The 26550-nt window shown below is 45.0% G+C and overlaps 1 protein-coding gene across 1 annotated transcript; it reads left to right on the top strand.

Annotated features, from left to right (window-relative positions):
* On the top strand, positions 1–26376 carry PCP4L1 (Purkinje cell protein 4 like 1). The gene is made up of 3 exons (XM_003125657.6): positions 1–236; positions 23820–23874; positions 24776–26376. The coding sequence occupies exons 1-3, from the start codon at positions 228–230 to the stop codon at positions 24916–24918; spliced, it is 207 nt and encodes a 68-aa protein (XP_003125705.2). The 5' UTR covers positions 1–227; the 3' UTR covers positions 24919–26376.
* Positions 26377–26550: the final 174 nt, after the last annotated feature.

Genomic DNA, 26550 nt, shown 5'->3' with positions numbered 1-26550 from the left:
GAGCGGCTTTGACAGGACAGGGTCGGAAGGGATTCCTAGCCCGGAGCGGAGCGCTAGGATCCGGGGTGCGGGAACACTAGCAGCCGCTCTCCGCACTAACTTTCCTCCCTCCTCAGAGGGGCTCCTGCTTCAGAGCCCGGCAACTGGCGGCCGTCGCCCGTGCAGCCCTAGGGCCCTTCGTCTCCCCTGCACGTGCCGCGCCCTGCGCGCCGCGTCCGGCCGCCAAGATGAGCGAGGTGAGAGGCGCTGCCCGGTCCTGCCGCTGCGGGCCAGGGCCAGAGTTGCGGCGCGGGGAGATCACGGCTCCGGGTCCCGGGGCGGCGAGGGAGGGCACGGGAGCCCAGAGTCGCGGAGAACCCTCCAGGGGCGCCCCACTGCCCCTCTGGGAAAGCTCCCACCTCAGGGCCCTGGGGGACAATTGGAAGAGGGAGGCTTTAAGTCCCCCGACTGTGGGTGGCGATCTTGAGGAACTGGAATCAGGTGTAGAGTGGGAGCACTGAGGTCTCAGGTCCTGCCTTATCCTCAGGATACTGCCCTCCGCATCTGTCTTACACTGCCCCGAGGTTACTCGGGCTTCCCTCACTGCTCTGATTTCTGAGAAAAACGTTCCCTTCTGTCCTCCCTCTCTTAGGGCTGTATTGCTCTTACATTTCTTGTGTAGCATTCGGGGAGAACTCCAGCCTTCACCCCCTGGGCCATTTTGCCCCTTTTAGGAAGGTGGCATCCTGCCCTCCGCTCATTCAATCAAGAACCAACAGTTGGAGGGACCGTTTCTGATATTCAGAAACGCTATAGAGGGGGCTTGGCTGGTTCCTGAGGAGATGTCCCCTTCAAGAGTAGACCTCCCTCTGGAGTGCTTGTTACATCCCTAGTTTCCACAGGCTCCCTGGTCATCCCAGCTAGACCCAGTCCATTAACGGTGACTTCCTCTAGTCAAAGAACACTGTCCATCAGTGGGAGTCAGATCAGAGACTGGAAAAGACCTCTCCCATTGTTTGACTGCATTTGTAGGCATCTGGGGACAAGGATCTTCCTTTCTGAGTAAAGTCAGTATGGGCAGTAGTATCACAAGCTTGCTTTCTGCAGTCCCTTTCCTAGTACCCAGGATCTTGTGTTAAATCCAACTTCTCAGCTAAACGCCAGATCCCAGCTCTGCTACTTACTAGCTTTGTGACCTTAGGCAAGTTTACTAAACCTTTTTCTGCTTCAGTGTTTTATCTGCAAAATGAGGGTTATATTGGTTGTTCTAATGATTAAATGAGATAATATATGCAGGTTATTTAGAACAGTACCTAGCAGAGAGTAGGCACTCAATCTATGTTAGCTACTGTCCTTTTTTTTTTTTTTTTTAGTATTATTATTATTTATTTCAGAAAACCAGCACAAAAATTCTCAAGGATAGGGGTTCCCAATGTGGCTCAGTGGTAATGAATCCGACTAGTGTCTATGAGGTTGTGGGTTCAATCTCTGGCCCCCCTCAGTGGGTTAAGGATCTGGTGTTGCTCTGGTGTAGGTCACAGACATGGCTTTGATCTGGCATTGCTGTGGCTGTGGTGTAGGCAGGCAGCGCAGCTCGAATTTGACTCCTAGCCTGGGAACTTCCCATATGCCATGGGTGCGGCCTTAAAAAAAAAAAAAAATCTTAAGGATACAAGGTTAGTGAAGGGATAGGACCCTGGAGCCAAGGTCTCAATTTAGATCTTCATCTTTAGTAGGAGCACTGTTGTCTCCTACTAAAAGTTGTCCTGGGAGCCAATTAGTGCCAGCTACCACATTTTGGTTGTCAGGTCCACTAAATTTATCCTGGAAAATTCAGCTAGTCTAGGAGCTGCGAATGAACTTAAGTGGTTTCCTGTCCCTTAGATAGTTGTGACTGTGACCATGGCAGCTTGTCAGAAAGAAAAGGGGTGTGGGGGCAGGGAGATTCAATCTTCTTTCCTCTTGCTTCTTTCAGCCCTAATATAAGAAGAGAGGTTTTCTCTGCCCTCTTCACTGAGTTCAACGCCCCCTCTAGTGTTTCTAAATCTGCAAGTTGCAATTCAAGCCATCCCCTGGGAGTTTGTGATCTGAAGGCTATATCAACTTGAAGATGTGGGGTTAGCCTGTGCTTTTGGGGGGAAGTGCACAGCCTGTCTGTAGGATATACTACAGGGGCTGGGATTTAGGATGGTATTTGTTGAAGTGACAAAGCTGTCACAAAGCAGTGTCAAGGAAAGTCATCCTGAGGGGAAAGTCATCCTGACTGAGCCCTGTACTTGGCTAGTCTCCATCAGGAGCTCAATAGAATGACAAGAGTAGGATCCTTGGATGGGACCAACTGTCAGTGTCTGCAGGGCTGCCCAGCCTCCCAGCCTGTCAGAGTGAACTGGTTCTAACTAGCAATTTAGCCCTCGAAGCTGCCTCCTAATTGGGAGCTGAGCATGGCTTCACAATGAGTATTTATAAAATCTAGAAGCAGCCACCTGGGCTTATACAGAGGCTAGCTTCTCTGAACCAGATCCCCAAAGGGTCTCTGCTTCCCTAGAGGCCAAGACCCAGCCTGTTTTCTTCCTCTTGTAAAAGGTATGATGAAAAGCGGAAGTATTGTTCAGAGCTCTGGAGCTCTAGGGAGATTCCAAACTGCTTTACTCCCCTCAGCTCAGCCCCAGGGGTCTCCTCTTTCAGGCTGGAGTTCTAGCCCAAGAAAGCTCTGTGCACCCTGAATCTTATGTAAGCTTCACCTCCTCCACCTGCTTCTTTTCTTGCTTCAGAGAAACTGCGTGAAATGAGGGGATTTGGGATCTCCTTAAGAGATTCCCATTTCAAATGAAGAACAATAATTGGGGAGGAGAATCCAGACCTACAGCAACTGAAAATGTAGGGTCCTGGTGGGGTTGCTGGGGAGGGTCTCTGGTTGTGCTTTACCTTCCTGACTCTTTGCTGTCACTCAGTACTGCAGCAGAGCATTTCCTGGTGAGTGTGTGTGTGTTCATGCGCAGAGGAGCTGCAGGGACTCATCTCCAGCTTGTCTGCATTCACAGCTGCAGGCAGGACTTGATTGCTGTGAATCACAGTCTATCTCTTATAGTTTAATAACTTTTTGTTAGTTTCAGTGAAGGATGGGAATGAGAGATGCTTTCTGTCCCTGAGGGCTCTTTGCTATAATCCCTTGTCATATGTTGTATCTGGCTGCTTAAAGCACAGTTCTGTGATCCTGTTGTACTTCTCAATTGTAAGAAGCCCAGCTGGAGGGATCTCCTGGTCCAGCAGCCATTTGTTGAAACGGGGGTTATGGACAACTGGTAGCTAGTCCCATGGTGTCTGATCCCAAGCAGATGGGTGATGGAGCAAAGGACAGAGCAATTAGAAACCTCACTATGGGAGTGTTTAGAACCAGTACTCCCTCCTATATTGCTCTGCCTGCTGTCCTCTTAGGTAATAGGAGTGGGATATCACACTCTGGGGATCCCATTCTCTTTCCTGTGCATATCTGTCAAATCTATAACCTTCTCCACAATGGAAGTTTGGTCAGGGTGACATCACTCTGTTTTCTTCTGTGAATCCGGTTTTTAGGGAACCTGATAGGTCTTTGGAGGAAATCCAAGTTTCTCTCTCTCAATGGTATTTTGTTACTATGATGGTTATATTGGACGTATAAAATAGAAGGGCTAGGTACTTGGTATTGGAAAGCCTTCCACCTCTAGAAATACCTGTCTTCTGAAGTAAGGGAAATCAGAACTTAGTTCTAGAACTTGCTCAACCCTTTCTTAGTCACCCATCCAGGTTGTTGGCTTTAGCTGCTTGAGTGGGAGACTCTGGCTGGTAAAAGTGGATGACCCAGGAATATAGATGACTCTTTTTTCTAAGCTGCAGCTGTGATCAGTTAAGTCTTAGAATGTCAAGTATCTACAGATTCATAAGTCTCCCATAAGTTCAAACATACAAAGCTGATGTGTCTTCTATGTCTGTCCATGGAGGGTTTTAAATGATGAAAGTGATGGAGATTGGGTTATCAAGGAGGGGAGGAAGAAAGAGCAGGTCAATAATAGCCTTTCAAGGTAGTGGTTCTCTGATTACCTCCCCCTCTTTTCATTCTGTTTTTCTATAGTTCCAAATAGTCTTTCATGATTTTGTGTTATCACAGAAAAAATTAACTTGGTTTTGTAAAAATCCTTCTAGATAGAAATACAGGTAGGTATAGGAGTTCCTGTTGTGGCTCAGCAGTTATGAACCCAACTAGAATCCATGAAGATGCGGGTTCAATCCCTGGCCTCGCTCCGTGGGTTAAGGATCTGGCATTGCTGTGAGCTTTGGTGTAGGTTGCTGATGTGTTACAGTCAGGTCCCACGTTGCTGTGGCTGTGGTGTAGGCCGGCAGCTGCAGCTCCCATTCTACCTCTAGCTTAGGAACTTCCACATGCCACAAAGAAAGAAAGAAAGAAAGAGGAGTTCCCATCATGGCTCAGAGGTTAACGAACCTGACTAGGATCCATGAGGATGCAAGTTCGATTCCTGGACTCACTCAGTAGGTTAAGGATCTGACATTGCCATGAGCTGTGGTGTAGGTCGCAGACATGTCTTGGATCCCACGTTGCTGTGGCATAGGCCGGTGGCTACAGCTCTGATTAGATCCCTAGCCTGGGAACCTCCATATGCCACAGGTGTGGCCCTACAAAGGCCAAAAAAAAAAAAAAAAAAAAAGAAAGAAACAAAGAAATACAAATACATCAAAATATTTTATGATATAATTTTGGATTTCTTAAAGAGCCCTAAAGATCATTTGCTCCAGTCTTCTCATTGTATAGATGAGGAAACTGATACCTAAACCTTATCTAAGTTTGCACTGCATTAGAACCAAAAGTAGGACACAGAGCTGCTGCCTTCTTATCCCTGAAGAACTTACCCTAAAACTATTTTAACATCCAACTCCAGTGAGAGAATGATTTAATTTGCATGCAACTTTGAAGGCATGTATTACAAATACTGTCCGTAGGAAATCTAAGAAGTGTGATTTAATAAATCCTGAGCAAGAAGATAGACCAACATAGGATGATATTTCTCAACAGGGTATATTTTGGTAGAATACTAAGCAGGGTTAGCATTATTCTTCCTTATGCAAGATGCCCAGTCACCTTAAAAACTGGTGCAATGAATGTGCTGAAGTGGTGTAGGTAAGTTAATAGGAGTAAAGGAAGGGGGAAGGCTGGAGGTCCTCTTTTCATGGTTCTTAGTTTCTGGTGTCAATCACTGACTTCCTTAACTGTAGAGCCTCAAGGACCAGGAGAGGTTTTCTTTTTGGAAAGAAAGGAATGAGCAATTCTCTTAATTCTAAAGTATTTGACTTAGAGGACCTGGTGCAGAAAAGTGGGTATATCTAAGTAAAATTGGTATATTATAACTAATGATCAAAGAGACATTGAACCTTTAGTTCTCTTTCATTTGGTCACTTGACTTGCAAAGAGAGTACAAAGTCTTTGGGGGGAGAAATCTAGAAAAGGGAAAGAAAAATGTATTGGGCTGGCAAAGTAAGTGATGAGTACTAAATGCATGATTTTCTAAATCCATATTCCAGAACTGCTCCTCAAGATGGCTTGACTTGCCCAGAACTATTTTACTTGCAAGAGTAAGCCAAGTCAGAAGCAGATCCAAAACCACCTTTTCTAAGAAATCTACATCCCTGCAGGTGCCTACATTTTTGTCACATTCTCCTCCCTGAACCCTGATTATTGCCTAATTCCAGGCTGACTCCAGGAGGCAGGTTCACCTAGGTTTCCCAACCCCCTATCCAGGGAAAAGAGGTGCTATTTTACCGTTCTTTTGTCCTTGGTGCTGCCTCCCTCCCACACAAAGCCCTCCAGCTGAGTGTTTGCTTTGTAGGCTGTGGTGGGATTAATACGTTTATTTTGGGACATTAACACCATGGGTGGGATGCACATCGAAGATTATAGTAATAAATGATACTTTGGCACCACTCTCTCTCCCCCACTTGCTACCCTCAGTATGGGGTGAAGGCAGTTCCAAGCTGTGTGCAGAGCACCGCAAATAACCACGAATTAAACTGTGGCAGCCCTTGTTGGGGGGAACTGGCCGGGGCTGTTGACTCACTGCATACTATGAGCTGGCATAACTAAGGAATTCTGCTTCTGACTTCAGTGGGGGGTACTACTATTCCAGGAAACAGGGGTGGGGTGACTGAGGGGGAAAGGACAGACCAGGGGGCTTGGGAACTCAAACTGCTTAGGGTCTATTCCTGTCTTAGGAGGCACCTAAGCTCTAAGATATTTGGGTTGTATTCCATACATTAGGAGAAGAACATGTGTATGCAGAACCTTGAGTGAGGATTCCTAGTTCTCTTTTTGTTATCTTGAGGATGACCTTGAGCAAGTCTTTCCGAAGCTGTTTTGAGGACTGCAGCTGGTTGCTGCACTGAAAGAATTGAAATGGTTCCAACAGTGCTCCAAAAACAGCAGTCCAGGGTCTTTCAGGGTCACCAGGGGATCCCAAAGGCCTCTCTAAGGATCTTTAGCAGTGGATTTCATTTAACAGCAGGGGGAGAATATATTAGCAGGGATAGAAGGGTCCAGGGGGCGGGGGGGCGAAGCCTCTCTGTCACTCCTTGAAAGCTGACGCACTAACTCCTGTCATCCTTCACTTTCTGCACCTCTAAAGCAAGCAGGAAGCTTACAAAGCCTAGGAGAATAGGCTTTATGTCAATACAAAGGCAAGAAAGGGGGCTTTGGGACTCAGATTTAGGATTTTTAGGATTCGGGTCCTTTTTCGATTTCCCTGCCCTGGACTGTAGAATAGGATTCTGAGTCCTTGTGTCTATTCATCTGAACAAAGTAATTCTTTTTTTTTTTTAATCTTTTCTAGGGCTGCACCCACAGCATATGGAGGTTCCCATAGGCTAGGGGTCTAATCCAAGCTATAGCCACTGGCCTACGCCACAGCATTGCGGGATCCAAGCCACATCTGCGACCACAGCTCACAGCAACACTGGATCCTTTATTTATTTATTTATTTATTTATTTATTTATTGTCTTTTAGCCATTTCTTGGGCTGCTCCCGCGGCACATGGAGGTTCCCAGGCTAGGGGTCGAATTGGAGCTGTAGCCGATGGCCTTTGCCAGAGCCACAGCAACTCGGGATCCGAGCCGAGTCTGCGACCTACACCAGAGCTCATGGCAACGCCATGATCCTTAACCCACTGAGCGAGGCCAGGGATCGAACCCGCAACCTCATGGTTCCTAGTTGGATTCGTTAACCACTGAGCCACGACGGGAACTCCTGAACTAAATAATTCTAACAGTTCTATGATGTGTATATAATGTGTTTTCATCTGCCCAGCATCCAAACTATATCACACGAAGTCAGAGTATATGTAATCCATGACAAAATAGTGTTAATCAGATATAAAACATTTAAAAAAAAATAAAAAAGGAATACTGGAGGGTGTATGGTGAAGTGCTCCTTAGTTGCTGTCTGTTGCTGCTGTTAACAACCTGTGATACCTCTCTAAAGAGCCTGGTGGGATGAAGAGTATGGGGAAATCTGGCTAGTTTATCTTTCCCATGGTTAGTTCTAACTTGCTGCTTGGAGCAGAGGGGGTGACACTATCTTGCCTCTTCTTCTGACAATGGTTGCTGTGGCAACACCATTAAAGATGAAAGAGACAAAGAAAGGAAGAATCCAAGCCTGAGAAGGGGGCAGGGCAAGTAGGGCCTAGCGTTGTAGGTTACCTAGTCCCCAGTAGTGGCAGCAGGGAAACAGCATCTAAGTTGCTACCACTTTGACTATTCTCAGGTGCTTTGCCAAGACAGTAGTAACAAACTATCCTTCTGAGGCAAGGAATAGATTTACATAATCATCTCTATAGTACAAAAGTGGATGAAAGAATTTGATTGAGGAGATATGGTTTATTCGCTTCTGAACACTAACCATCTTCTCCTTGTGGCCTACAACTCAAAAAAAAAAAAAAGAAAGGTGTTTGTGTCTAAGGGTTTTTGAAATGAAACATGGGGAGTTTCATGAGCATCAATGGAGTTGTTGTATTGGTGGTCCTCTCTTGTCCACCACTGGAGGCTCTAAGAGTACAGCTGCTGTAGGGAATACAATTTTCTTTCTTTCTTTCTTTCTTTCTTTCTTTCTTTCTTTCTTTCTTTCTTTCTTTCTTCCTTCCTTCCTTCCTTCCTTCCTTCCTTCCTTCCTTTCTTTCTTTCTTTCTTTCTTTCTTTCTTTCTTTCTTTCTTTCTTTCTTTCTTTCTTTCTTTCTCTGTTTCTTTCACACCACAGCTCACGGCAACGCTGGATCCTTAACCCACTGAGTGAGTCCAGGGATTGAACCTGTGTCCTCGTGGATACTAGTGGAGATTAATTTCCTCTGAGCCACAATAGGAACTCCCACAATACAGTTTCTATCCAAGCAGACTATTGCTGGGCCCTTTACCAGAGATTTAGAGCAGTTGTCAGCATTTTGGGGGATACACATTGGGAATACAAGGAGATTGTGATTTCCAGGGTTGTTTCAAGTAAAAAGAGATCAGTTACTCTTTGGATAGCAGAATAAACCTCAAGGGCCCTTGGAGTAATCCCAGGTATTCCCTTCCTCCTTCAGTCCTACTTAGTGAAGGTGTAATCTGTGGCAACTCAACTCTTTGCTTCTAGGACTTTAACCATGCAACAGCCCAGTAACTACTCTTTATATATATATGTATATAATATACTTTACTTTACTTTTTATTTTTTGTCTTTTTTTAGGGCCACACCTGCAGCATATGGAGGTTCCCAGGCTAGGGGTCTAATCAGAGCTGTAGCCACCGGCCTACGCCACAGCCACAGCAATGAGGGATCAGAGCTTCGTCTGCAACCTATACCACAGCTCGCAGCGATGCAGGTAGATATTATTTGTCTTCTGTGGATGAGAGGTCTGAGCATAGCAAAGCTAAATGATTTTCCTAATGTCACACAGATAGAATGGCAGAGCTGGAATAGTCAGTGTAGATCCAGGATATGAACCTAGATCTGTCTAACTCTACCTAATGTGACATGTTGCTTCCCCCAAGAATTTGAGGCTTGAGAAAAAAAAATTATTTTTTTTCTTTTTGGGGCCGCACCCTCAGCACATGGAGGAGGTTCCCAGGCTGGAGGTCAGATTGGAGCTACAGCTGCTGGCCTACATGACAGCCACAGCAATGTGGGATCTGAGCTGTGTCGGTGACTTACACCATAGCTCATAGCAACATGAGATCCATAACCCACTGAGCAAGGCCAGGGATCGAGCCTGTATCCTCATGGATGCTAGTCGGTATTATTACTGCCAAGCCACAATAGGAACTCTGTGAAAAATATAATTCACATAAACAAATATCTATTGAGTACCTACTATGTGTAATACATAGGTTGCAATTACTACAAGTGATACATAAATAAATGGGAAGTGTGGACTGTGCTCTCAAGGAAATGGACTCTGGTGGGGTGGTGAGGGTGGGGAAGGGGAGATAAGACAGTTACACAAAATCTATAAAATAGGTAATATGAAATATACTTTTAGATAAGTTCATCCCATTCATCTTCAGCTCTCTTTTAGGTGCATATGCTTAAGTGAGGAAAAGCAGTGACCTGGTTTCAAAATCTCAGAACCAGCTACAGCGTGGAGGCCCTCAGCTATCTGAAAATAAATTATATTTCAGAAATATAGGTGAGGGAGTTCCCATCATGGCTCAATGGTTAACGTACCCAAATAGTATCTATGAGGTTGGGACCTCCAAGTGCTGCAGATGTGGCCTTAAAAGACAAAAAAAAAAAAAAAAAAAGAAAAGAAAGAAAGAACTACAGGAGTTCCCATCGTGGCACAGTGGAAATGAATCCGACTAGGAACCATGAGGTTGTAGGTTCGATTTCTGGCCTCAATCAGTGGGTTAAGGATCCAGTGTTTCTGTGAGCTGTGGTATAGGCTGGCAGCTGTAGCTCCAATTAGACCCCTAGCCTGGGAACCTCCATATGCCATTGGTGTGGCCCTAAAAAGACAAAAGACCCAAAAAAAAAAAAAAAAAAAAGGACAGAAGAAAAAAGAAAAGAAATATAGGTGAGGTGGCAAATAAAGCACAGTGGAAGCTCCTTCATTCAATCAACAAATACTAAGTGTATGTCATGTGTAGGGACATTGTGCTAGGTATTAGGAACACAGTAGTGAATAAGATAGCACTGCTCCTACCCTCATAGAAACGCGCACAGAAATGGAGAAGATTGACATTCAATGCCAGATACAAGCCACGTCTGTGACCTACACCACAGCTCATGGCAACACTGGATCCTTAACCCAATGATTGAGGCCAGGAATCAAACCTACAACCTCATGGTTCCTGATCGGATTTGTTTTCGCTGAGCCAAGACAGGAACTCCAAGAATTTTCTTCTTTATTCTAAGAGCATCAGTAACCAGTTGAGCTATTACAGTGGTCTACATAAGAAAAAACTGTGTTCGGAGTTCCTGTCGTGGCGCTGTGGTTAATGAATCCGACTAGGAACCATGAGGTTGCGGGTTTGGTCCCTGGCCTTTCTCAGTGGGTTAAGGATCCTGCGTTGCCGTGAGCTGTGGCGTAGGTCGCAGACGCTGCTCAGATCCCGCCTTGCTGTGGCTGTGGTATAGGCCAGTGACTACAGCTCCGATTCGACCCCTAGCCTGGGAACCTCCATATGCCATGGGAAGCAGCCCTAGAAAAGGCAAAAAGATAAAAACAAAAAAAAGAAAAAGAAAAAACTGTATTAGTGTTAGCAGTGGAGAAAAGTGAATGGATTAAGAGATATTTGGGGGTTAAAGTTAACAGGACCTAATATTGAATTGGATATACCATGTGAAGAAAGATGTCAAGAACAATTTCTAGGTTTCTGGCTTGTATAGCTGGATGAAACAGGGAATACTTGCAGAGGACTAGGTTGGGTAAGTAGGATTAGGAATTCAATTTGAGACACAAAGAATTTGAAATTTCTATAAAACATCCAAGTGGAGATATTTTAAAGCTCAGAGAAGAGGTCTGGGATAGAGATATGCAGTCTGCCCGCCACATCCACAGGTTTCACCAACAGCGAATTGAATTTCTGAATCCAAGGATGCAGAACCCATGGGTATTGGAGGGCCAACCGTACTGTGCATTTTATATAAGGGACTTGAGCATCTGCAAAATTTGGTATCCTTGGGGATCCTAAAATCAATCATCCTCAGATACCAAGGGAAGGTGGTACATTTGAGTCCTCCACAGCTTCTGTGGTGTTTGGTATGGTAACTATGAACAACTTGTAGCTATTTAGTTTATTAATTATTAATTATTACATAAATTTATGTTTTATTCCTCTGTTTCACTAGCCACATTTTAAAATAGCCTCATGTGCCTAGCGGATACCATATATTGAACAGCCCAGATATAAAACTTTTCTATCATTGCAGCAGTCTGCAAATGTTTTCTGTAGTGGGCCAGGTAGCAAATATCTTTGTCTTTGTGGGCCATGTGGTCTCTGCTGCATTTACTTAATTCTGCTATTGTGGTACCAAAGCAGCCACAGACAATACGCAAACAGTGGGCACGGCTAAGTTCCAGTAAAACTTTATTTACAGAAAACAGGCTGCAGACCAGATTTGGCAGTGAGGAGTAGTTTGCTGACACCTCTTCTATTAGACGGTACTGGTATAAATGATAACTGAAGTTATAGATACATGTAAGATCATCTAGGAAAAGAGAACAGAGGAGAGCCTAGCCCTAAATCATGAGAGCCCTCAATACTCAAATGTTGGGCAGAAGTATCCAGAAAGATAGGAGAAAAACTAGGAAAAACTGCAATGTCCCAGGAGCCAAGGAAAGAATATGTGCCAAGAAGGATGAAATGAGGAGTTCCTGCTGTGGAACCCTGGGTTAAGAATCCGACTGCAGGAGTTCCCATCATGGCTCATTGGTTAACGAATGAGGTTGCGAGTTTGATCCCTGGCCTTGCTCAGTGGGTTAAGGATCCGGGTTGCAGTGAGCTGCGGTGCAGGTCGCAGACGTGGCTCCGATCTGATCCCGAGTTGCTGAGCCTGTGGTGTAGTCCTGGGGCTACAGCTCTGATTAGACCTCCTATGCCTTGGAAGCGGCCCTAGAAAAGGCAAAAAAAAAAAAAAAGAGTGAGTGTTGAATGCTTTAAGAGATCAAGACAAGTTGAGCTGAAACTTTTGCATTTGACTTAGTATCATAGAGAGCATTGGTTCTAAGGAGTCATTTCAATAGAGTAGGAGTAGAAGCTGGGTTGAAGTGGATTGGAATGTGTGTGGGAGGTGAGGAAATGGAGATAGTAAGTGTTCTGAGAAGTCCAGCTATGAAAAGAGATACTCGAGAGGCCCTGGACCCCCACACCCCCACCCCAGTCACTTTTCTACTCTACCTTTCTAATTGCTCCTTCTCAGCCTTTGCTGGCTTCTTGACCTCTCCTTAACCTTTTCCCCCTTTAAAAAATTAAGGTGTCACTTACATGCAGTAAAATGCACCCGTATCAGGGTATAATTCTGTGAATTTTGACAGTCATATAATCACCACCACAACAAGATATACAGCAGCTCCTTCATCCTCAAATTCTCTAGTTTCCCTTTATAGTGACCTCTTCCATGACCTCAGCCCTTAGCAGCCACTGATCTGTCTGCTGTCAATATAGTTTTGCCTTTACAAGGAATGTCAGGAGTTCTCTGGTGGCTTAGTGGTTAAGGATCTGGCAGTGTCACTGCTATGGATTGGGTCACTGCTGTGGCATGGGTGGGTTCAGTCCCTGGCCTGGGAACTTCTGCATGCCATGGGTGTGGCCAAAGGGGGGGGGGAAGAAATGTCATATAATTGGAATTATATAATATATATGTATCCTTTAGGGTCTGGCTTCTTTCACTTAGTATAATGCCTTTGAAGTTCATCCATGTTGTCTGAATCAGTAGTTCATTCTTTCTTTAATTGCTGAGCAGTATTACATTTGGTGGATGTATTATAATTTTTTTATCCATTCCTCCGTTGAGGGACATTTGGCTGTTTCCAATTTTTGGTGATTATAAAGCTGTTATCAACATTCACTTACAATTTTAACTGTAGATCAAGTTTTAATTTCACTAGGAGTAGGATTGCTCAGTTGTATGATAAATGTACCCTTTAGAGGCTGCCAAGGGTTTTAACGAACCCAACTAGGATCCGTGAGGATGCGAGTTTGGTCCCTGGCCTTGCTCAGTGGGTTAAGGATCTGGTGCTGCCGAGCTGTGGTATAGGTCACAGACACCACTAGGATCCGGAGTTGCTGTGGTTATGGCTCTGGCCGGCAGCTGTAGCTCCAATTAGAGCCCTGGCTTGGGAATTTCCATATGCCATGGGTGCGGCCCTAAAAAGAAAAAAAAAGAGAGAGAGATTTCATGGTTCCTGTAAATTTCTCAGATTGCATCACCATGAGGTTTGGAGGCTTTCCAGCGAAGAGTCAAGCACAAGGTCCCACACATGGGCAGAGATGGGGCAGCCAACAGACATCTTCAGGGTACAATGTGGAGCAAGTTGCCCACCCCAGAACACCCCCTTGAAATCCAGAGTGTTGGGAAGAAAAATTTTCCCTGTATTGTCAGTGATGGGGGCCTGCAAATGAACAAAAAACAGCCTAACAGATTAACGGAAGGAAAGAAAACAGGCTTTTCTTTTGGTCACACCCACAGCATGCCTGGCCAGGAATCAAACTGATAGGGATGGAGTACGATAGTTACACTGGTAGTTGTGGAAGTTCCAGTTAGGGACCATAGATAGAGAGGGAACCCTAGGGACTTTGGGAGGCCACTCTAAGTTAATAACTGCTCAAGAAGGCCATGAGAACAAGGCAGCCTTGCTCCACTGGTGGAGGTTGGAGATATGCCTCAGGTCATTGGATGGGGGATGGAGTGAAGCTTGCATTCAGGTTCAGACCAGTGGCAGGAGTTTAAGGACCACCCTTCTGCTGATTTGAATAAGCACTGTGGCAGTCCTAGTTTGACCTTACAGCATCAAATACTCTCTTACCAAGGAGTTACTATGAAGAAAGAGAATGAGGCCGGAGGCTTTTTGAGTTTTATCTCCTTGAGGAAGTCTTGAAGTCCCACAGAAGGGAGAGTCCACAACTTTGAATTGCAGAGGAAACAAAAGTATACTCATGGGGAACTGGCAGCTACTGCCAAGATGATAGAATGGAACATTGGAGCACATAGGCCCAGAGGTGAGGAGAAAAGGAATATAGGAAGGTAGGCACAGAGAAACTAGGGCCCTCCGGGGAAAGGCAAGTGTTGATGGGCCTCACAGTTGCTAATTAGTGTTTGTGTTGAGAATTGAGAAACATTTAGTCCTGTGTGATCAGTGAGGCTGAACTGAACCAAGATCCAACTCACTAGAAACTTGGAATAACAGGCTTGAATGTAAGCAAGGGAGTCTTTTGAAATGGAAACTAGTGGAACGATTCTGCACATAGAATTCTCAAAATCTGAAAAGCTAGCATCTGGCCCTGGAAATGAAGAAAACACCCCTAGACTATGGTTAACCCCTGGGGGTCAGCCTGGTGTGCGTCAGGAGCCCACTGAGCAAACATCAAGATGAAAGCTAGAATCAGCATAGTTATTAGCTCAACTAGTAGAGCAGGAATCTGAGTCTCTAGGAATGGTCTGGGATCAGGTTCTCAACTAACACATAAGCTTTCCCACAGAGGCAAGTTAATTAACCTCCTCTGACCTTAGTTTTCTTTCTTTCTTTTTTGCTTTTTAGGACTGCACCCGAGGCATATGGAAGTTCCCAGGCTAGAGGTCGAATCGGAGCTGTAGCTGCTGGCCTACGCCACAGCCACAGCAACGCTGGATCCCTAACCCACTGATCCAAACCAGGGATCCAACCTGCGTCCTCATGGATACTAGTCAGATTTGTTTTCACTGAGCCGCAACGGGAACTCCTATATATGTAATTATGGATAAGATAAGGTGGGGGTGGCATTCTAAAGTCCTTGATTTCTTCCAGTTCCCCTAGCTGGGTCCTATAAGGAAAAGGAAGGATTTGATAAACAGTTTGTTATTTCTGTTTTTTTTTGTTGTTGTTGTTTGTTTCCTTTTTTTGCTTTTTTTTCTTTTTAGGGCCACACCTGCAGCATATGGAAGTTCCCAGGCTAGGGGTCTAATTGAAGCTACAGCTGCTGGCCTACACCACAGCCACAGCAACGTGGGATCCGAGCTGCATCTCCCATCTACACCACAGCTCATGGCAATGCCAGATCCTGAACCCACTGAGCGAGGCCTAGGGATCAAACCTGCATCCTCATGGATCCTAGTTGGGTTTGTTAACCACTGAGCCACAAAGGGAACTCCAGTTTGTTATTTCTGATCAGAAGAGTTCAGAATTGAAAGTAGAAGGGCACCTGAAAGTTAATAGTCCATACCTCATGAGAATGAGAGGCTGAGAGAGAGATTGAGAAATGCTCACCTGTCGCAGCTCTTATGGAGGAGCATCATTCCTCCAGAGGTGTGAGATGGGTTTTTTTTGCCTTTTTCTAGGGCCACACTCTCGGCATGTGGAGGTTCCCAGGCTGGGGGTCTAATCGGAGCTGTAGCTACCGGCCCACGCCAGAGCCACAGCAACGCGGGATCCGAGCTGCATCTGTGATCTACACCACAGTTCACAGCAATGCCGGATCCTTAACCCACTGAGAGAGGTCAGGGATCGAACCCACAACCTCATGGTTCCTAGTCAGATTCATTAACTACTGAGCCACAACGGGAACTCCGAGGTGTGAGTTTTTATAAGAGACAATCTTGCATGTGATTTCTGATTCACCCAGAGTGGACCTCTGTGCCTCCTTGATTTACCTGAAATACAGTTAATCTGATGGTTGTCAGATGGACGCACCAGAGGACCTTGATTCATTTAAAACTGCCGTGGAGTTCCCACTGTGGTACGGTGGGTTAAGTACCTGACTGCTGCAGCTGTGGCATAGGTTACAGCTGTAGCTCAGATTCGATCCCTGGCCCAGGAACTTCCATATGCCTCAGGAGTGGCCAAAAATAAATAAAATTGTCGAGTTTCTGGAAACCACACAGGATGGTTGGGTCAGAGACCAGGGACCAGTAAAAAGCTGAGTGGGATGTGGAGGATGGGAGCTAACAATTTGCGAGCTAACTGCCCCCACCTGTGACCTCAGCAAATCACTAACCACTAAATCCAGAAATCCAGAGTGTTCAGAGAGACTATTTTGAGAACTGGAGAGGATGGAGGGAGGAGGGGCAGGACAAAGCCCCAGCATATAACTTTTTAGCAGAAGGTGTGAGAGATTTCAGGAGCCACTGTGCGTAATTTGGGCTTTCTTCTCCTTTACAGCACCCTTTTCTGTTCTCTGTAGTGACCTCTCATAAATCTAAGCCAAATGGAGCTGAGAATTCCTAGGTGGCCAGACAGCAGCTGAGCCATGGCTCCATTCCAGGGACAGTAATCTCAGGAGAGACTCAGGAAGGGGACGGCTGGCAGGGTGGAGGGAAAGAGGTGGCCTGTGTGGTTCAGTCCTGAAACATACTCCTGCTTAGAGGATTCTCTAAGCTGATATGAGAAGGAAAGTAGACAAAGACATAGGTACTCAAGGGGAAATATTTCAAATTGGGGTCCAGATTTACCTCCAAAAGTGAGGGGTGAGAGAAAGGAATGTATGGATTAAGGAGGAAACAGGCTTAGAGAGGGAGAGAGAGGGTTAATGATTAAAGTAAGGATCAGATTCAGGGATTTGCTGGCAATAGGGAAAGTAGGATTGAAGTCAGAGATTATGGGGCTATAGAACTTGCCTCTTGACCCATGACCATCTTGTCTAGACTATTGACTGTTTTTCTATTATTAAACACCCCATCCCTGTCATGTGGAACCTCCTGTGATGGCAGTGTATCGGGGTAGACAGTGTCACCTAGCTAACAGGATCATTATATTGATCATGTGCAAAAAAAAAAAAAAAAAAAAAAAGGCTACAGTAAGATCATGGGAAGAGAAAAAGAGTAAGAAGGAGTTCCTGCTGTGGTGCAGTGGGTTAAGAATCTGACTGCAGCTGCTCAGGTAGCTGTGGAAGTGCAGCTTCTGCTCCAGGCCCTTTACAGGGGGCTAAAGGATCCAGCTGTGCTGCAAAAAGTGTAATGAGTGGCCACTCTCCCAAGAGTCTCAGGAACAACTCTTCCTCTCATGGAATTTTTTTTTTTTTTTTTGTCAGAGGGGGACTAGTAGGAATTCTGTAGGGTTCAGAGAACACTTTTGTGCATGTTCTTTCGGATTTTTTTTAAAAAATTTTTATTAAAGTATAGTTGATTTGCCATGTTGTTTAAATTTCTGCTGTATAGCAAAATGACCCAGTCGTCAGATTTTTAAATAGATAAGCAATCTGTATCTTTTACAAAATTGGACCATATCAATTTATAATCTACTTTTAAAAACATTAGATAGTTATTTTATAACTGTCTGCTATCCCCATATTTTTCAGTATGCTAGAAATACACAAATCACAAGTCTTAAAAAAGCTGTATCACTGTGATCAATATATTCTTTGAAAATCATATGTGATCCATAAAGCCACCTTTGCCCCAAATTGTCACAGTAACATCCAAGAGGATGGGATTTTCCATCTACCTAACAATTTTAAAATTTGTAACCTACTTTTATTATTTATTTATTTATTTATTTATTTATTGCCATTTAGGCCTGCACTTGTGGCATATGAAAGTTCCCTAGGGGTCAAATACAGAGCTACAGCTGCCGGCCTATACCATAGCCACAGCAACACCACATTTGAGCCAAGTCTGCAACCTATACCACAGCCCACAGCAACGCTGGATCTCTGACCCACCAGGCAAAGCCAGGGGTCGAACCTGCATCCTCATGGATACTAGTCGGATTTGTTTCCACTGCACCACAGTGGGAACTCCCATCAGTGTTTTTTTTTTTTTTAATCTTAATTTTTGTTTTGTTTTAAATCATTATTTTCTTTTTATTTCCCCTACCTTTTTATTAGAAAAATTTATCTAATAAATATTTATTAGATAAATGAAAGAATTGTTCAATGCCTATCCATATCCTTTCCACCTAGATTCAATAATTGTTAATAGCGTATTTGTGACAGTATTCGATTTTGTGAATGTGGTGGTTAAGAGTGTGGAGTTTCCGCTGTGACTCAGCGGGTTATGAACCAGACTACCATCCATGAAGTTGCACGTTCAGTCTCTGGCCTTGCTCAGTGGGTCAGGGACCTGGCGTTGCCGTGAGCTGCGGTGTAGTTTGCAGACGCCACTGGGATCTGGCGTTGTTGTGCCTGTGGTGTAGGCCAGCACCTCTGACTTGACCCCTAGCCCGGCAACTTCCATATGCTGCAGGTGTGGCCCTAAAAAGAAAAAAAAAAAAAAAAGTGTGGAGTGGAGTCAGTCTGACTGTGTCCCAGTTCCACTGTTTTTTTTTTTTTTTTTTTTTTTCTGGCCAGCCCCCCTACCCCGGCCCCTGGGCCAGGGATCAATCCTAGCTGCAGCTGTAACCTATACCACAGCTATGGCAACACAGGATCCTTAACTTGCTGCACTACAGCCAGAACTCCCCACTGTTTTCTGATGGTGTGGCTTGACCTTAGGCAAGATCTTTATGCTCTTTAAGCCTGTTTCCTCAACTCAGAGTAGAATGATATCCCAGAGATTTCAGAGGATTATATGGGATAGGGTTTGACACATAATGAAGACTCAGTAAGTATTATTTGGGTGCTTGTCTTAGCTCCTGCTCAGCCTGGAAGTTAAGGACAATATCTTGACTGGTTTTAACTTTAAATCTATGTCCATTAACTTCAAGTGGGCCCTTAGGGCTGCCTGGAAATCCTGCCACATCTCACTAGTCATTCACTCTCTGACTTTCTTAGATGACTATTTCACTCAGTCACCTCTCTCCTCAAATCTTTAATACTTCCTGACCCTTTTCACTCTTAGCTGACAACCGCGACTCTTGTTCCCCTGAGAAAATAGAAAAGATCAGAAAAGAGCTTTCATACATTCCCATTACTCTTGCCACTTCCTTGCATTTATATCCATATTCTATGCCTTCATTCCTGTAGTGTGGATGTCCATATTTCTATGGCCAATCCCTCCACTTGTGCACTAGATCCATTTCTTTCGCCTATTTAAGACATCGCCCTAGTTATTATGAGCAAATTATATGCAAATATTACTCTACTTCCTGTATCATCAGTTTTTCCTTTTCTACTAAATCATTCCCATTTTACACTTTCCCATGACCCCACATCCCTCCCCAGCTACTGTCCAGTTTCTTTGGGGCTCTTTAAAGCAAAGCTTCTTGAAAGAGCCATCTTTACTCATACATCCATCAAAAAATCCAATATATGAGTTCCCGTTGTGGTGTAGCAGGTTAGGGATCCAGCTATGTCTCTGCAGCGGTGCGAGTTTCATCGCCTGCCTGGTGCAGTGGGTTAAGGATCTGGCATTGCTTCAGCTGTGGCTTGGATTCAGTCCCTGGCCACGGAACTTCCATAGGCCACAGGTGCGGCAAAAAAAACAAAACCCAAATACTCCAATATATTCCACCATGAAAATTGTCCTATCACATCCATCATTACTACCCTAGTCCACATCCGCATGATCTGGCTTGTATCACTGTAGACCCTCATAATTGTTTCCTGCATTTCTCTCTTGCCTCTCTCTCGTCTACCTCCACCCAGCAGTCAAATGAATCTTTTTTTGCTTTTTAGGGCCGCACCCATGGCATGGACGTTCCCAGGCTAGGGGTCTAATCAGAGCTACAGCTGCTGGCCTACACCACAGCAATGCCAGATCTGAGCCAAATCTGCAGCCTACACCACAGCTCATGGCAATGCCGGATCTTTAACCCACTGAGCAAGGCCAGGAATCGAACCTGCAACCTCATGGTTCCTAGTTGGATTCATTGACCACTGAGCCATGACCGGAACTCCGAAATCAACGACGGCAACTTCAAAATGAATCTTTAAAAATGTGTCAGACTTGGAGCTCCTATCGTGGCTCAGCGGTTATCAAACCAACTAGCATCCATGAGGACACATGTTCGATCCCTGGCCTGGTTCAGTGGGTTCAGGATCCGGCATTGCCATGAGCTACAGTGTAGGTTGCAGACGCAGCTCAGATCCAACATTGTTGTGGATCTGGCATAGGCAGACGGCTCTGGTTCCCACTGGACCCCTAGCCTGAGAACCTCCATATGCTATGGGTATGGCCCTAAAAGACAAAAAAGACCCCCCCCTCCCCAAAAAAAGAGTCAGACCATGTTTCCCTCTCCCTCAAACCTTGTAATGCCTTTCCATCAACTCAGAAAAAAACAAAAAAACAAAAATCCAGTTTTTGCTCTGGTCCAGAGACATTCATATTCTGGCCACCTACCCAACTTCATTTCTTATATGCTCTCTTTTACTCACTCAGCTCCAGCCATGCTAATTTTCTTACTCTTCCCTGAATATACCAGGCACAAAGCCTGCCTCGGGGATATTCCATTTGATGTTTTTATCTGCCTTAAACTTTTCCTCTCCTAGACATTCACATGGCTTGCTCTGATGTTTCATTCAAACCTTCACTCAAATGTCACTCATCAGGGTTCTGCCTAGACTACTCTGTTTTATTTTCCTTCTTGGCACTTGGCACTAACTGGCATAATTGTTGAAGGAGTTTAGAGATTTAATTTTGCTCACTGCTGTATCCCCAGTGTTCAGAATAATACTTGGCATATATTGGGCATTAATATATTTGCTGAATGAATGAATCTTGTTTCTTCTATACCCCTTTGGTGCATAGAATAATGCTGAACACAAGTAAATTCTTGATAAACTTTTATCAAAATAGGGTAGAAACAGCATAATCTGTATAACATAAACTGAATTCTATCAGCTTCTTAAAGCAGAACACATATATGGCAGTTATTCAACAAAAGTTTGCCTCGTAAAATAAAGGATAATACTTTATTTTTCGTCATTTTAGGGCTGCACCCGTGGCATGTGGAGGTTTCCAGGCTAGGGGTCCAATCAGAGCTGTAGCTCCTGACCTACACCAGAGCCATAGCAACGTGGGATCCAAGCCACGTGTGTGACCTAAACCGCAGCTCACGGCAACGCCGGATCCTTAACCCACTGAGCGAGGCCAGGGATCGAATCCACAACCACATGATTCCTAGTCAGATTCATTTCCCCTGCGCCAAGATGGGAACTCCCTCAAGATTAATTGTACCTTGGAGTTCCCATCGTGGCGCAGTGGTTAACGAATCCGACTAGGAACCATGAGGTTGAGGGTTCGGTCCCTGCCCTTGCTCAGTGGGTTAACGATCCGGCGTTGCCGTGACCTGTGGTGTAGGTTGCAGACTCGGCTCGGATCCCGCGTTGCTGTGGCTCTGGCGTAGGCCAGTGGCTGTGGCTCCGATTCGACCCCTAGCCTGGGAACCTCCATATGCCGCGGGAGCAGCCCAAAGAAATAGCAAAAAGACAAAAAAAAAAAAAAAGATTAATTGTATCTTGAGACTGAAGAATGTTCAGTTGAAGCAGTTCTATTGATAAGATTCTGAGGAAGGGAAATCACTCATTAAATCTAACTGTCCATCTGAGCAGAGAGGCTGGAAAAAAAGCACACAAGTATCAATTGATTAATCTTATTTCAAATTCATGATCTTGGCCTTATGAGGGGCCATAATGCTTCCCAGTGGTCCTAGTCCATTCACTCCCCTTAATCTCCTAGATGAGTATTTCATCCCTTCGCACCCCCAGCCCCCACCCTCCTGCCCTCCTTCCTTCAATACCTCTTCCCTTGTCTTGGATGATAACTTTGTTACCTATTTTACTTCAAAAGCAAAGCCAATTAGAAGAGACCTGGCAAATGTTCCCAGGGTCTGTGTATCTGGGTCTGTGTGCTCTGCTTTCCCTCCAGTTACTATGGATGATCTGTTCTTGGCTCCTGTAATACACAAATAGTCTGTCATTTCTACCATCTTATTTTATTTTTTTATTTTTGTCTTTTAGGGCCGCACCCACAGCATAGGGAAGTTCCCAGGCTAGGGGGTGAATTGGAGTTGTAGCTGCCAGCCTACACCACAGCCACAGCAATTCGGGATCCAAGCCATGTCTGCAAGCTACACCACAGCTCACGGCAATGCCAGATCCTTTAACCCACTGAGTGAGGCCAGGGATATGAACCCAAGTCCTCATGGATACTAGTTTGGTTCATTACCGCTGAGCCATGACAGGAACTCTGGATTGAAAATATTTTTTTAAATTTCTGGAAAGCAAGACTTCAACTTTCTGCAAGCCAGCAACTATTTCCATAGCATTTACATTATATTTACAACTATTTACATAGTCTTTATGTTGTATTAGATATTATGAGTAATCTAGAGATGATTTGAAGTATGTAGGAGGAGTTGCAAATAACTACACCATTTTATATGAAGGACTTGAGCATCCATGGATTTCAGTATCCTCAGGGGTCCTGGAGCTATTCCCCCATGGATACCGAGGGACAACTGTATACTCAGAATTGAACTATTTCTCACCACTTCCACTGCTACCTTCTCTTTTTTTTGGGGGGGGTCATACTCATGGCATATGGAGGTTCCCAAGCTAGGGTTCAAATTGGAGCTATAGCCACTGGCCTACACCACAGCCACAAGCAACACCAGATCCTTAACCCACTGAGCAAGGCCAGGGATCGAACACACGTCCTCATGGATACTAGTCAGATTCATTTCCGCTGAGTCACAGTGGGATTGCCCACTGCTACCTTCTTGATACAAAGCAACCATTATCTCCTGCCTGATTTTCTACAAAAGTCTCTTAACAGATTTTTCTGTTTCCTCCCAATGCCCTGTCTGTGCAAACTGAAGGTCTCTCACCTCCCTTAAGGTGAAAGTCAAAGTCCTTAAAAAGACTCCTGAAGTTCTACACCATCTGCCCCCACCTCCAGTTATCTCTGATCTCATCTCTGTCCATCGTTCCTCCTCCCTCCTTCTCTCCACTGCCGGTATATTGGTCTCTTGCTATTCCTCAAACAGGCAAGTCCCACTTCCACCCAAGGACCCTTGAAAGCTCTTGCCTAACATCTGCAGCCTTACTCCCTTATCTCCTTCAGCTCTTGGCTCAACTGCCACCTTTCAGAGAGGCTTTTCCTGACCACTCTGTGTAAGACTGTATTTCTCCATTCCCACCCCAGCATCTACTACCTTCCTTCCCTGTCTTTTCTCTATAGCACTTATCACCACTTAACATAATAATTTCATTTATTCATTTATCTGTCTATATACTAGAATATAAACTCCATGAGGGCAAGGTTTTTTTTTTTTTTTTGTCTTTTCTGTCTTTTTAGGGCCACACCCATGGCAAATGGAGGTTCCCAGGCTAGGGGTCTCATCGGAGCTGTTGCCACTGGCCTACGCCAGAGCCACAGCAATGCCAGATCCAAGCCACGTCTGGGACCTACACCACAGCTCACGGCAACGCAGGATCCTTAACCCACTGAACGAGGCCAGGGATCAAACCCGAAACCTCATGGTTCCTAGTCAGATTCGTTTTCCCTGCACCACGATGGGAACTCCAGGGCAAGGTTTTTGTCTGTTTTGTCCTCTACAGTTTCCCTAGCACCAATGAATGCTTGTTGAATAAATTTTGATGATTTTTCTACCTTTCTCTGATCTCAAGACCCATTTCTGCAAAAGACTAAGGAAGGTACCTGGTAATGGGAGGGCTTTCAAAATGATGATGGTGGGTCTGAGGGGATGGCATTTTAATACTTCCATGAATATCTAATATTCTGATTTTTCTTTTCCAGCTTAATACCAAAACATCCCCAGCAACCAATCAGGCATCTGTCCCAGAGGAAAAGGGTGAGTGGGGTTGGGCTAGGCAATTTGTAGAGCAGGGAAATATAGGGATATGAAGTCAAGTAGGGCTATAAGTCTGAAAGCTTCTAAAATCCAATGTAGCAGGAATAGGAATGTGGGTAAGTGAAACAAAGCGCTAAGTTAGGACTACTATTCTATAGGCTTTCTTCCACTTTTTCCTAAGAAGTAACTCTGCCAGTATTTACTCTTCGATTTTAGAAACTGGCTCTGGGGAATTCCCATCATGGCTCAGTGGAAACGAGTCTGACTGGGAACCATGAGGTTTCAGGTTAGATCCCTGGCCTCACTCAGTGGGTCAAGGATCTGGCATTGCCGTGAGCTGTGGTGTAGGTTGCAGACATGGCTTGGATCCCGAGTTGCTGTGGTTGTGGTGTAGGCCGACAGTTGTAGCTCCAGCTGGACCCCTGGCCTGGGAACTTCCATATGCTGTGGGTTCAGCCCTAAAATCCAAGAAAAAGAAAAAAAGAAAAAGAAAAAGAAACTGGCTCTGGAATGCTTAGAAGCAGGCACAGTGGTAGGAAAAAAACTCATTAAATAATCCCAGCCTCTGTCTCCATCAGATATTGAGGGAAAGCTGGGGAAAGTGAGTGTGCTGTGGGACTCTGAATTGTGGGACTTAGGAATAAATGTTGATAAAAGATATGTGTCATCTTGGTCTAGGAATATCAAAGCTCCTAGGTAACTACTATAGCTAATTCTCAAACTTGGGACCTTGAATCAGAACTCAAGCTTCTAGGAGAGTGTTCAGGCATTCTTGGTCCCAGCAAAGATTGGGGGACCTCACAAAGTCCAGGAGAAAGTGGACTTTAACCATTGTATTTGGGGCCTGGAGAAAGGGGCATATTCAGGTTTACTCATTAATGAATCTCTCAACTATCTGCAGGGAAAGCTGGCAATGCCAAGAAGGCTGAGGAAGAGGAGGAGATTGATATTGATCTGACGGCACCAGAAACGGAGAAGGCTGCCCTTGCTATTCAGGGCAAGTTCCGTCGATTCCAGAAAAGGAAAAAGGATCCCAGCTCCTGAATATTCAGCCTTGCCCTTCACCCTACTCCCTTCTCTCTCCTTCTCCACAACTCTCCTATGTATCTTTGTCTCTTTGTCCCTCTAGCTTCTCAGCGAGGCAAATTCAACCCTTGTACATTATTTTCTCTGGCCCATTGTAGCCATAGAGGCACAAAGGAACATGGGAAAGATGAATAATTCAATTGGTAGCCACTAGCCTAAGGGTGGACCTGTTTCTCCAGGGGATACAGTTCCTTGATCAGTACCTATGCCTGCCCTATGAAGTTGATGAACAAGAGGCTTCAAGGTTGAGAGAGGGACCCCTGACAATGTGGAAGGGAAGAGAGCGCCTTCAGAGTCGGGTGCCCAAGGGTAGGGCATGTATGCTGTTCTGCTGGTTACAACAGTCACACTTCAGGTAGCACTTTCCCCCCTTCACGTCCTCCTCACCAGCACCTCAACTTCCCTCCTCTGAGCTAAGCCACAGTGGGGATTGGAACCTCCCTCTCCCCTCAGCAGACTTAAATCAAGCTGCTTCCATGTTAGTGCATGTCAAGTAGACTAGTACCAAAGGAAGGGAGGCTGGGACTGGTAGAGACAAGGAAAAGTTTCCTTCATCATCTAGTCTAGAATCATAACGGGCAGGAGTCAAAGAGGTTCAAGGGGCCACAAGCAGGGAAATGGGAGCTCGGGGAGATTGGGGAAGGAAAGAAAAATGAAGGAGGGGGAGATCTCTAAAGATACAAGTTCCTGCCTGTGAAGGTGTACAATATGAAGGATTCTTGGGGCTTTGCTGAGCTGCCTACCTCTAACCCCTCACATCTAGCCATCCCCAGAGGCCACACAAACCAAGTGACCCCTGTTGTGGCCACCTGCCCCACCATGCCATCAGAGCAGAAGTGAAATAGCCACTCTGTGTGATTTTAGCATGTTTAATAATTATGAAAATAACAATAATAAAAAAAACCTCATGTGGGGCCATTTAACCTTTATTTCTGCTTTTTTTTCTTGGGAGGGATGTGAATGTCAGCCTGAGCTGGCCTCAGGGGAGGGTGGTAGAGTAATTGCATACCACTACATGAAGGCACAAGAACCGAACACAGAAATTTGAGAATGAAGTTCCTTCCTACCTTCCCCCGACCTTGTCCTCACCTTGATTCACTACCTACATTGTCTTTAACTGCTGCTGTTGCCACCCCCGGTGTGCACCTGCAAGGATGCTCTTCTCCTTCCCTTTCCCCTTCCAACTGAGAGCATGCTTGGTGGATCTCCCTCTGAAAACAAACCCTATCTTCCTTGCTCTCTATCCCCAAATGATCTATGCTAGCTATCTCTCTTGCTTTGTCTTCCTCCCACATTCGCCCTCTCCTCCCATTGTTTTATCAAACTTAGGAGAAGTAGAAGACTCTGGGTCAACAGAGAACACCACTGTCACACTGAAGATTTCAAACCATGAATAAAATGATGGCTTGCAAATGAGCTCATATTGCTGAGGAATGATCTTCTATACATTGAAACCAGAAGCCAAATGCCTGAAGATCTAGCAAGGAATGCTTTTATCTCCCCCACTCTTCTCACTTCACAGTATCTACTCAAGAATACAGAAATTAGGAGTTCCTGCTGTGGCACAATGGAAATGAATCTGACTGGGAA

This window comes from Sus scrofa, chromosome 4 (assembly GCF_054392235.1).
Source record: "Sus scrofa isolate SSC_HxYL_T2T_F1_AM1 chromosome 4, Sscrofa_HxYL_maternal_Yorkshire_Landrace_v2.0, whole genome shotgun sequence".
NCBI lineage: Eukaryota > Metazoa > Chordata > Mammalia > Artiodactyla > Suidae > Sus > Sus scrofa.
This window is presented reverse-complemented; position numbering and strand designations above follow the sequence as displayed.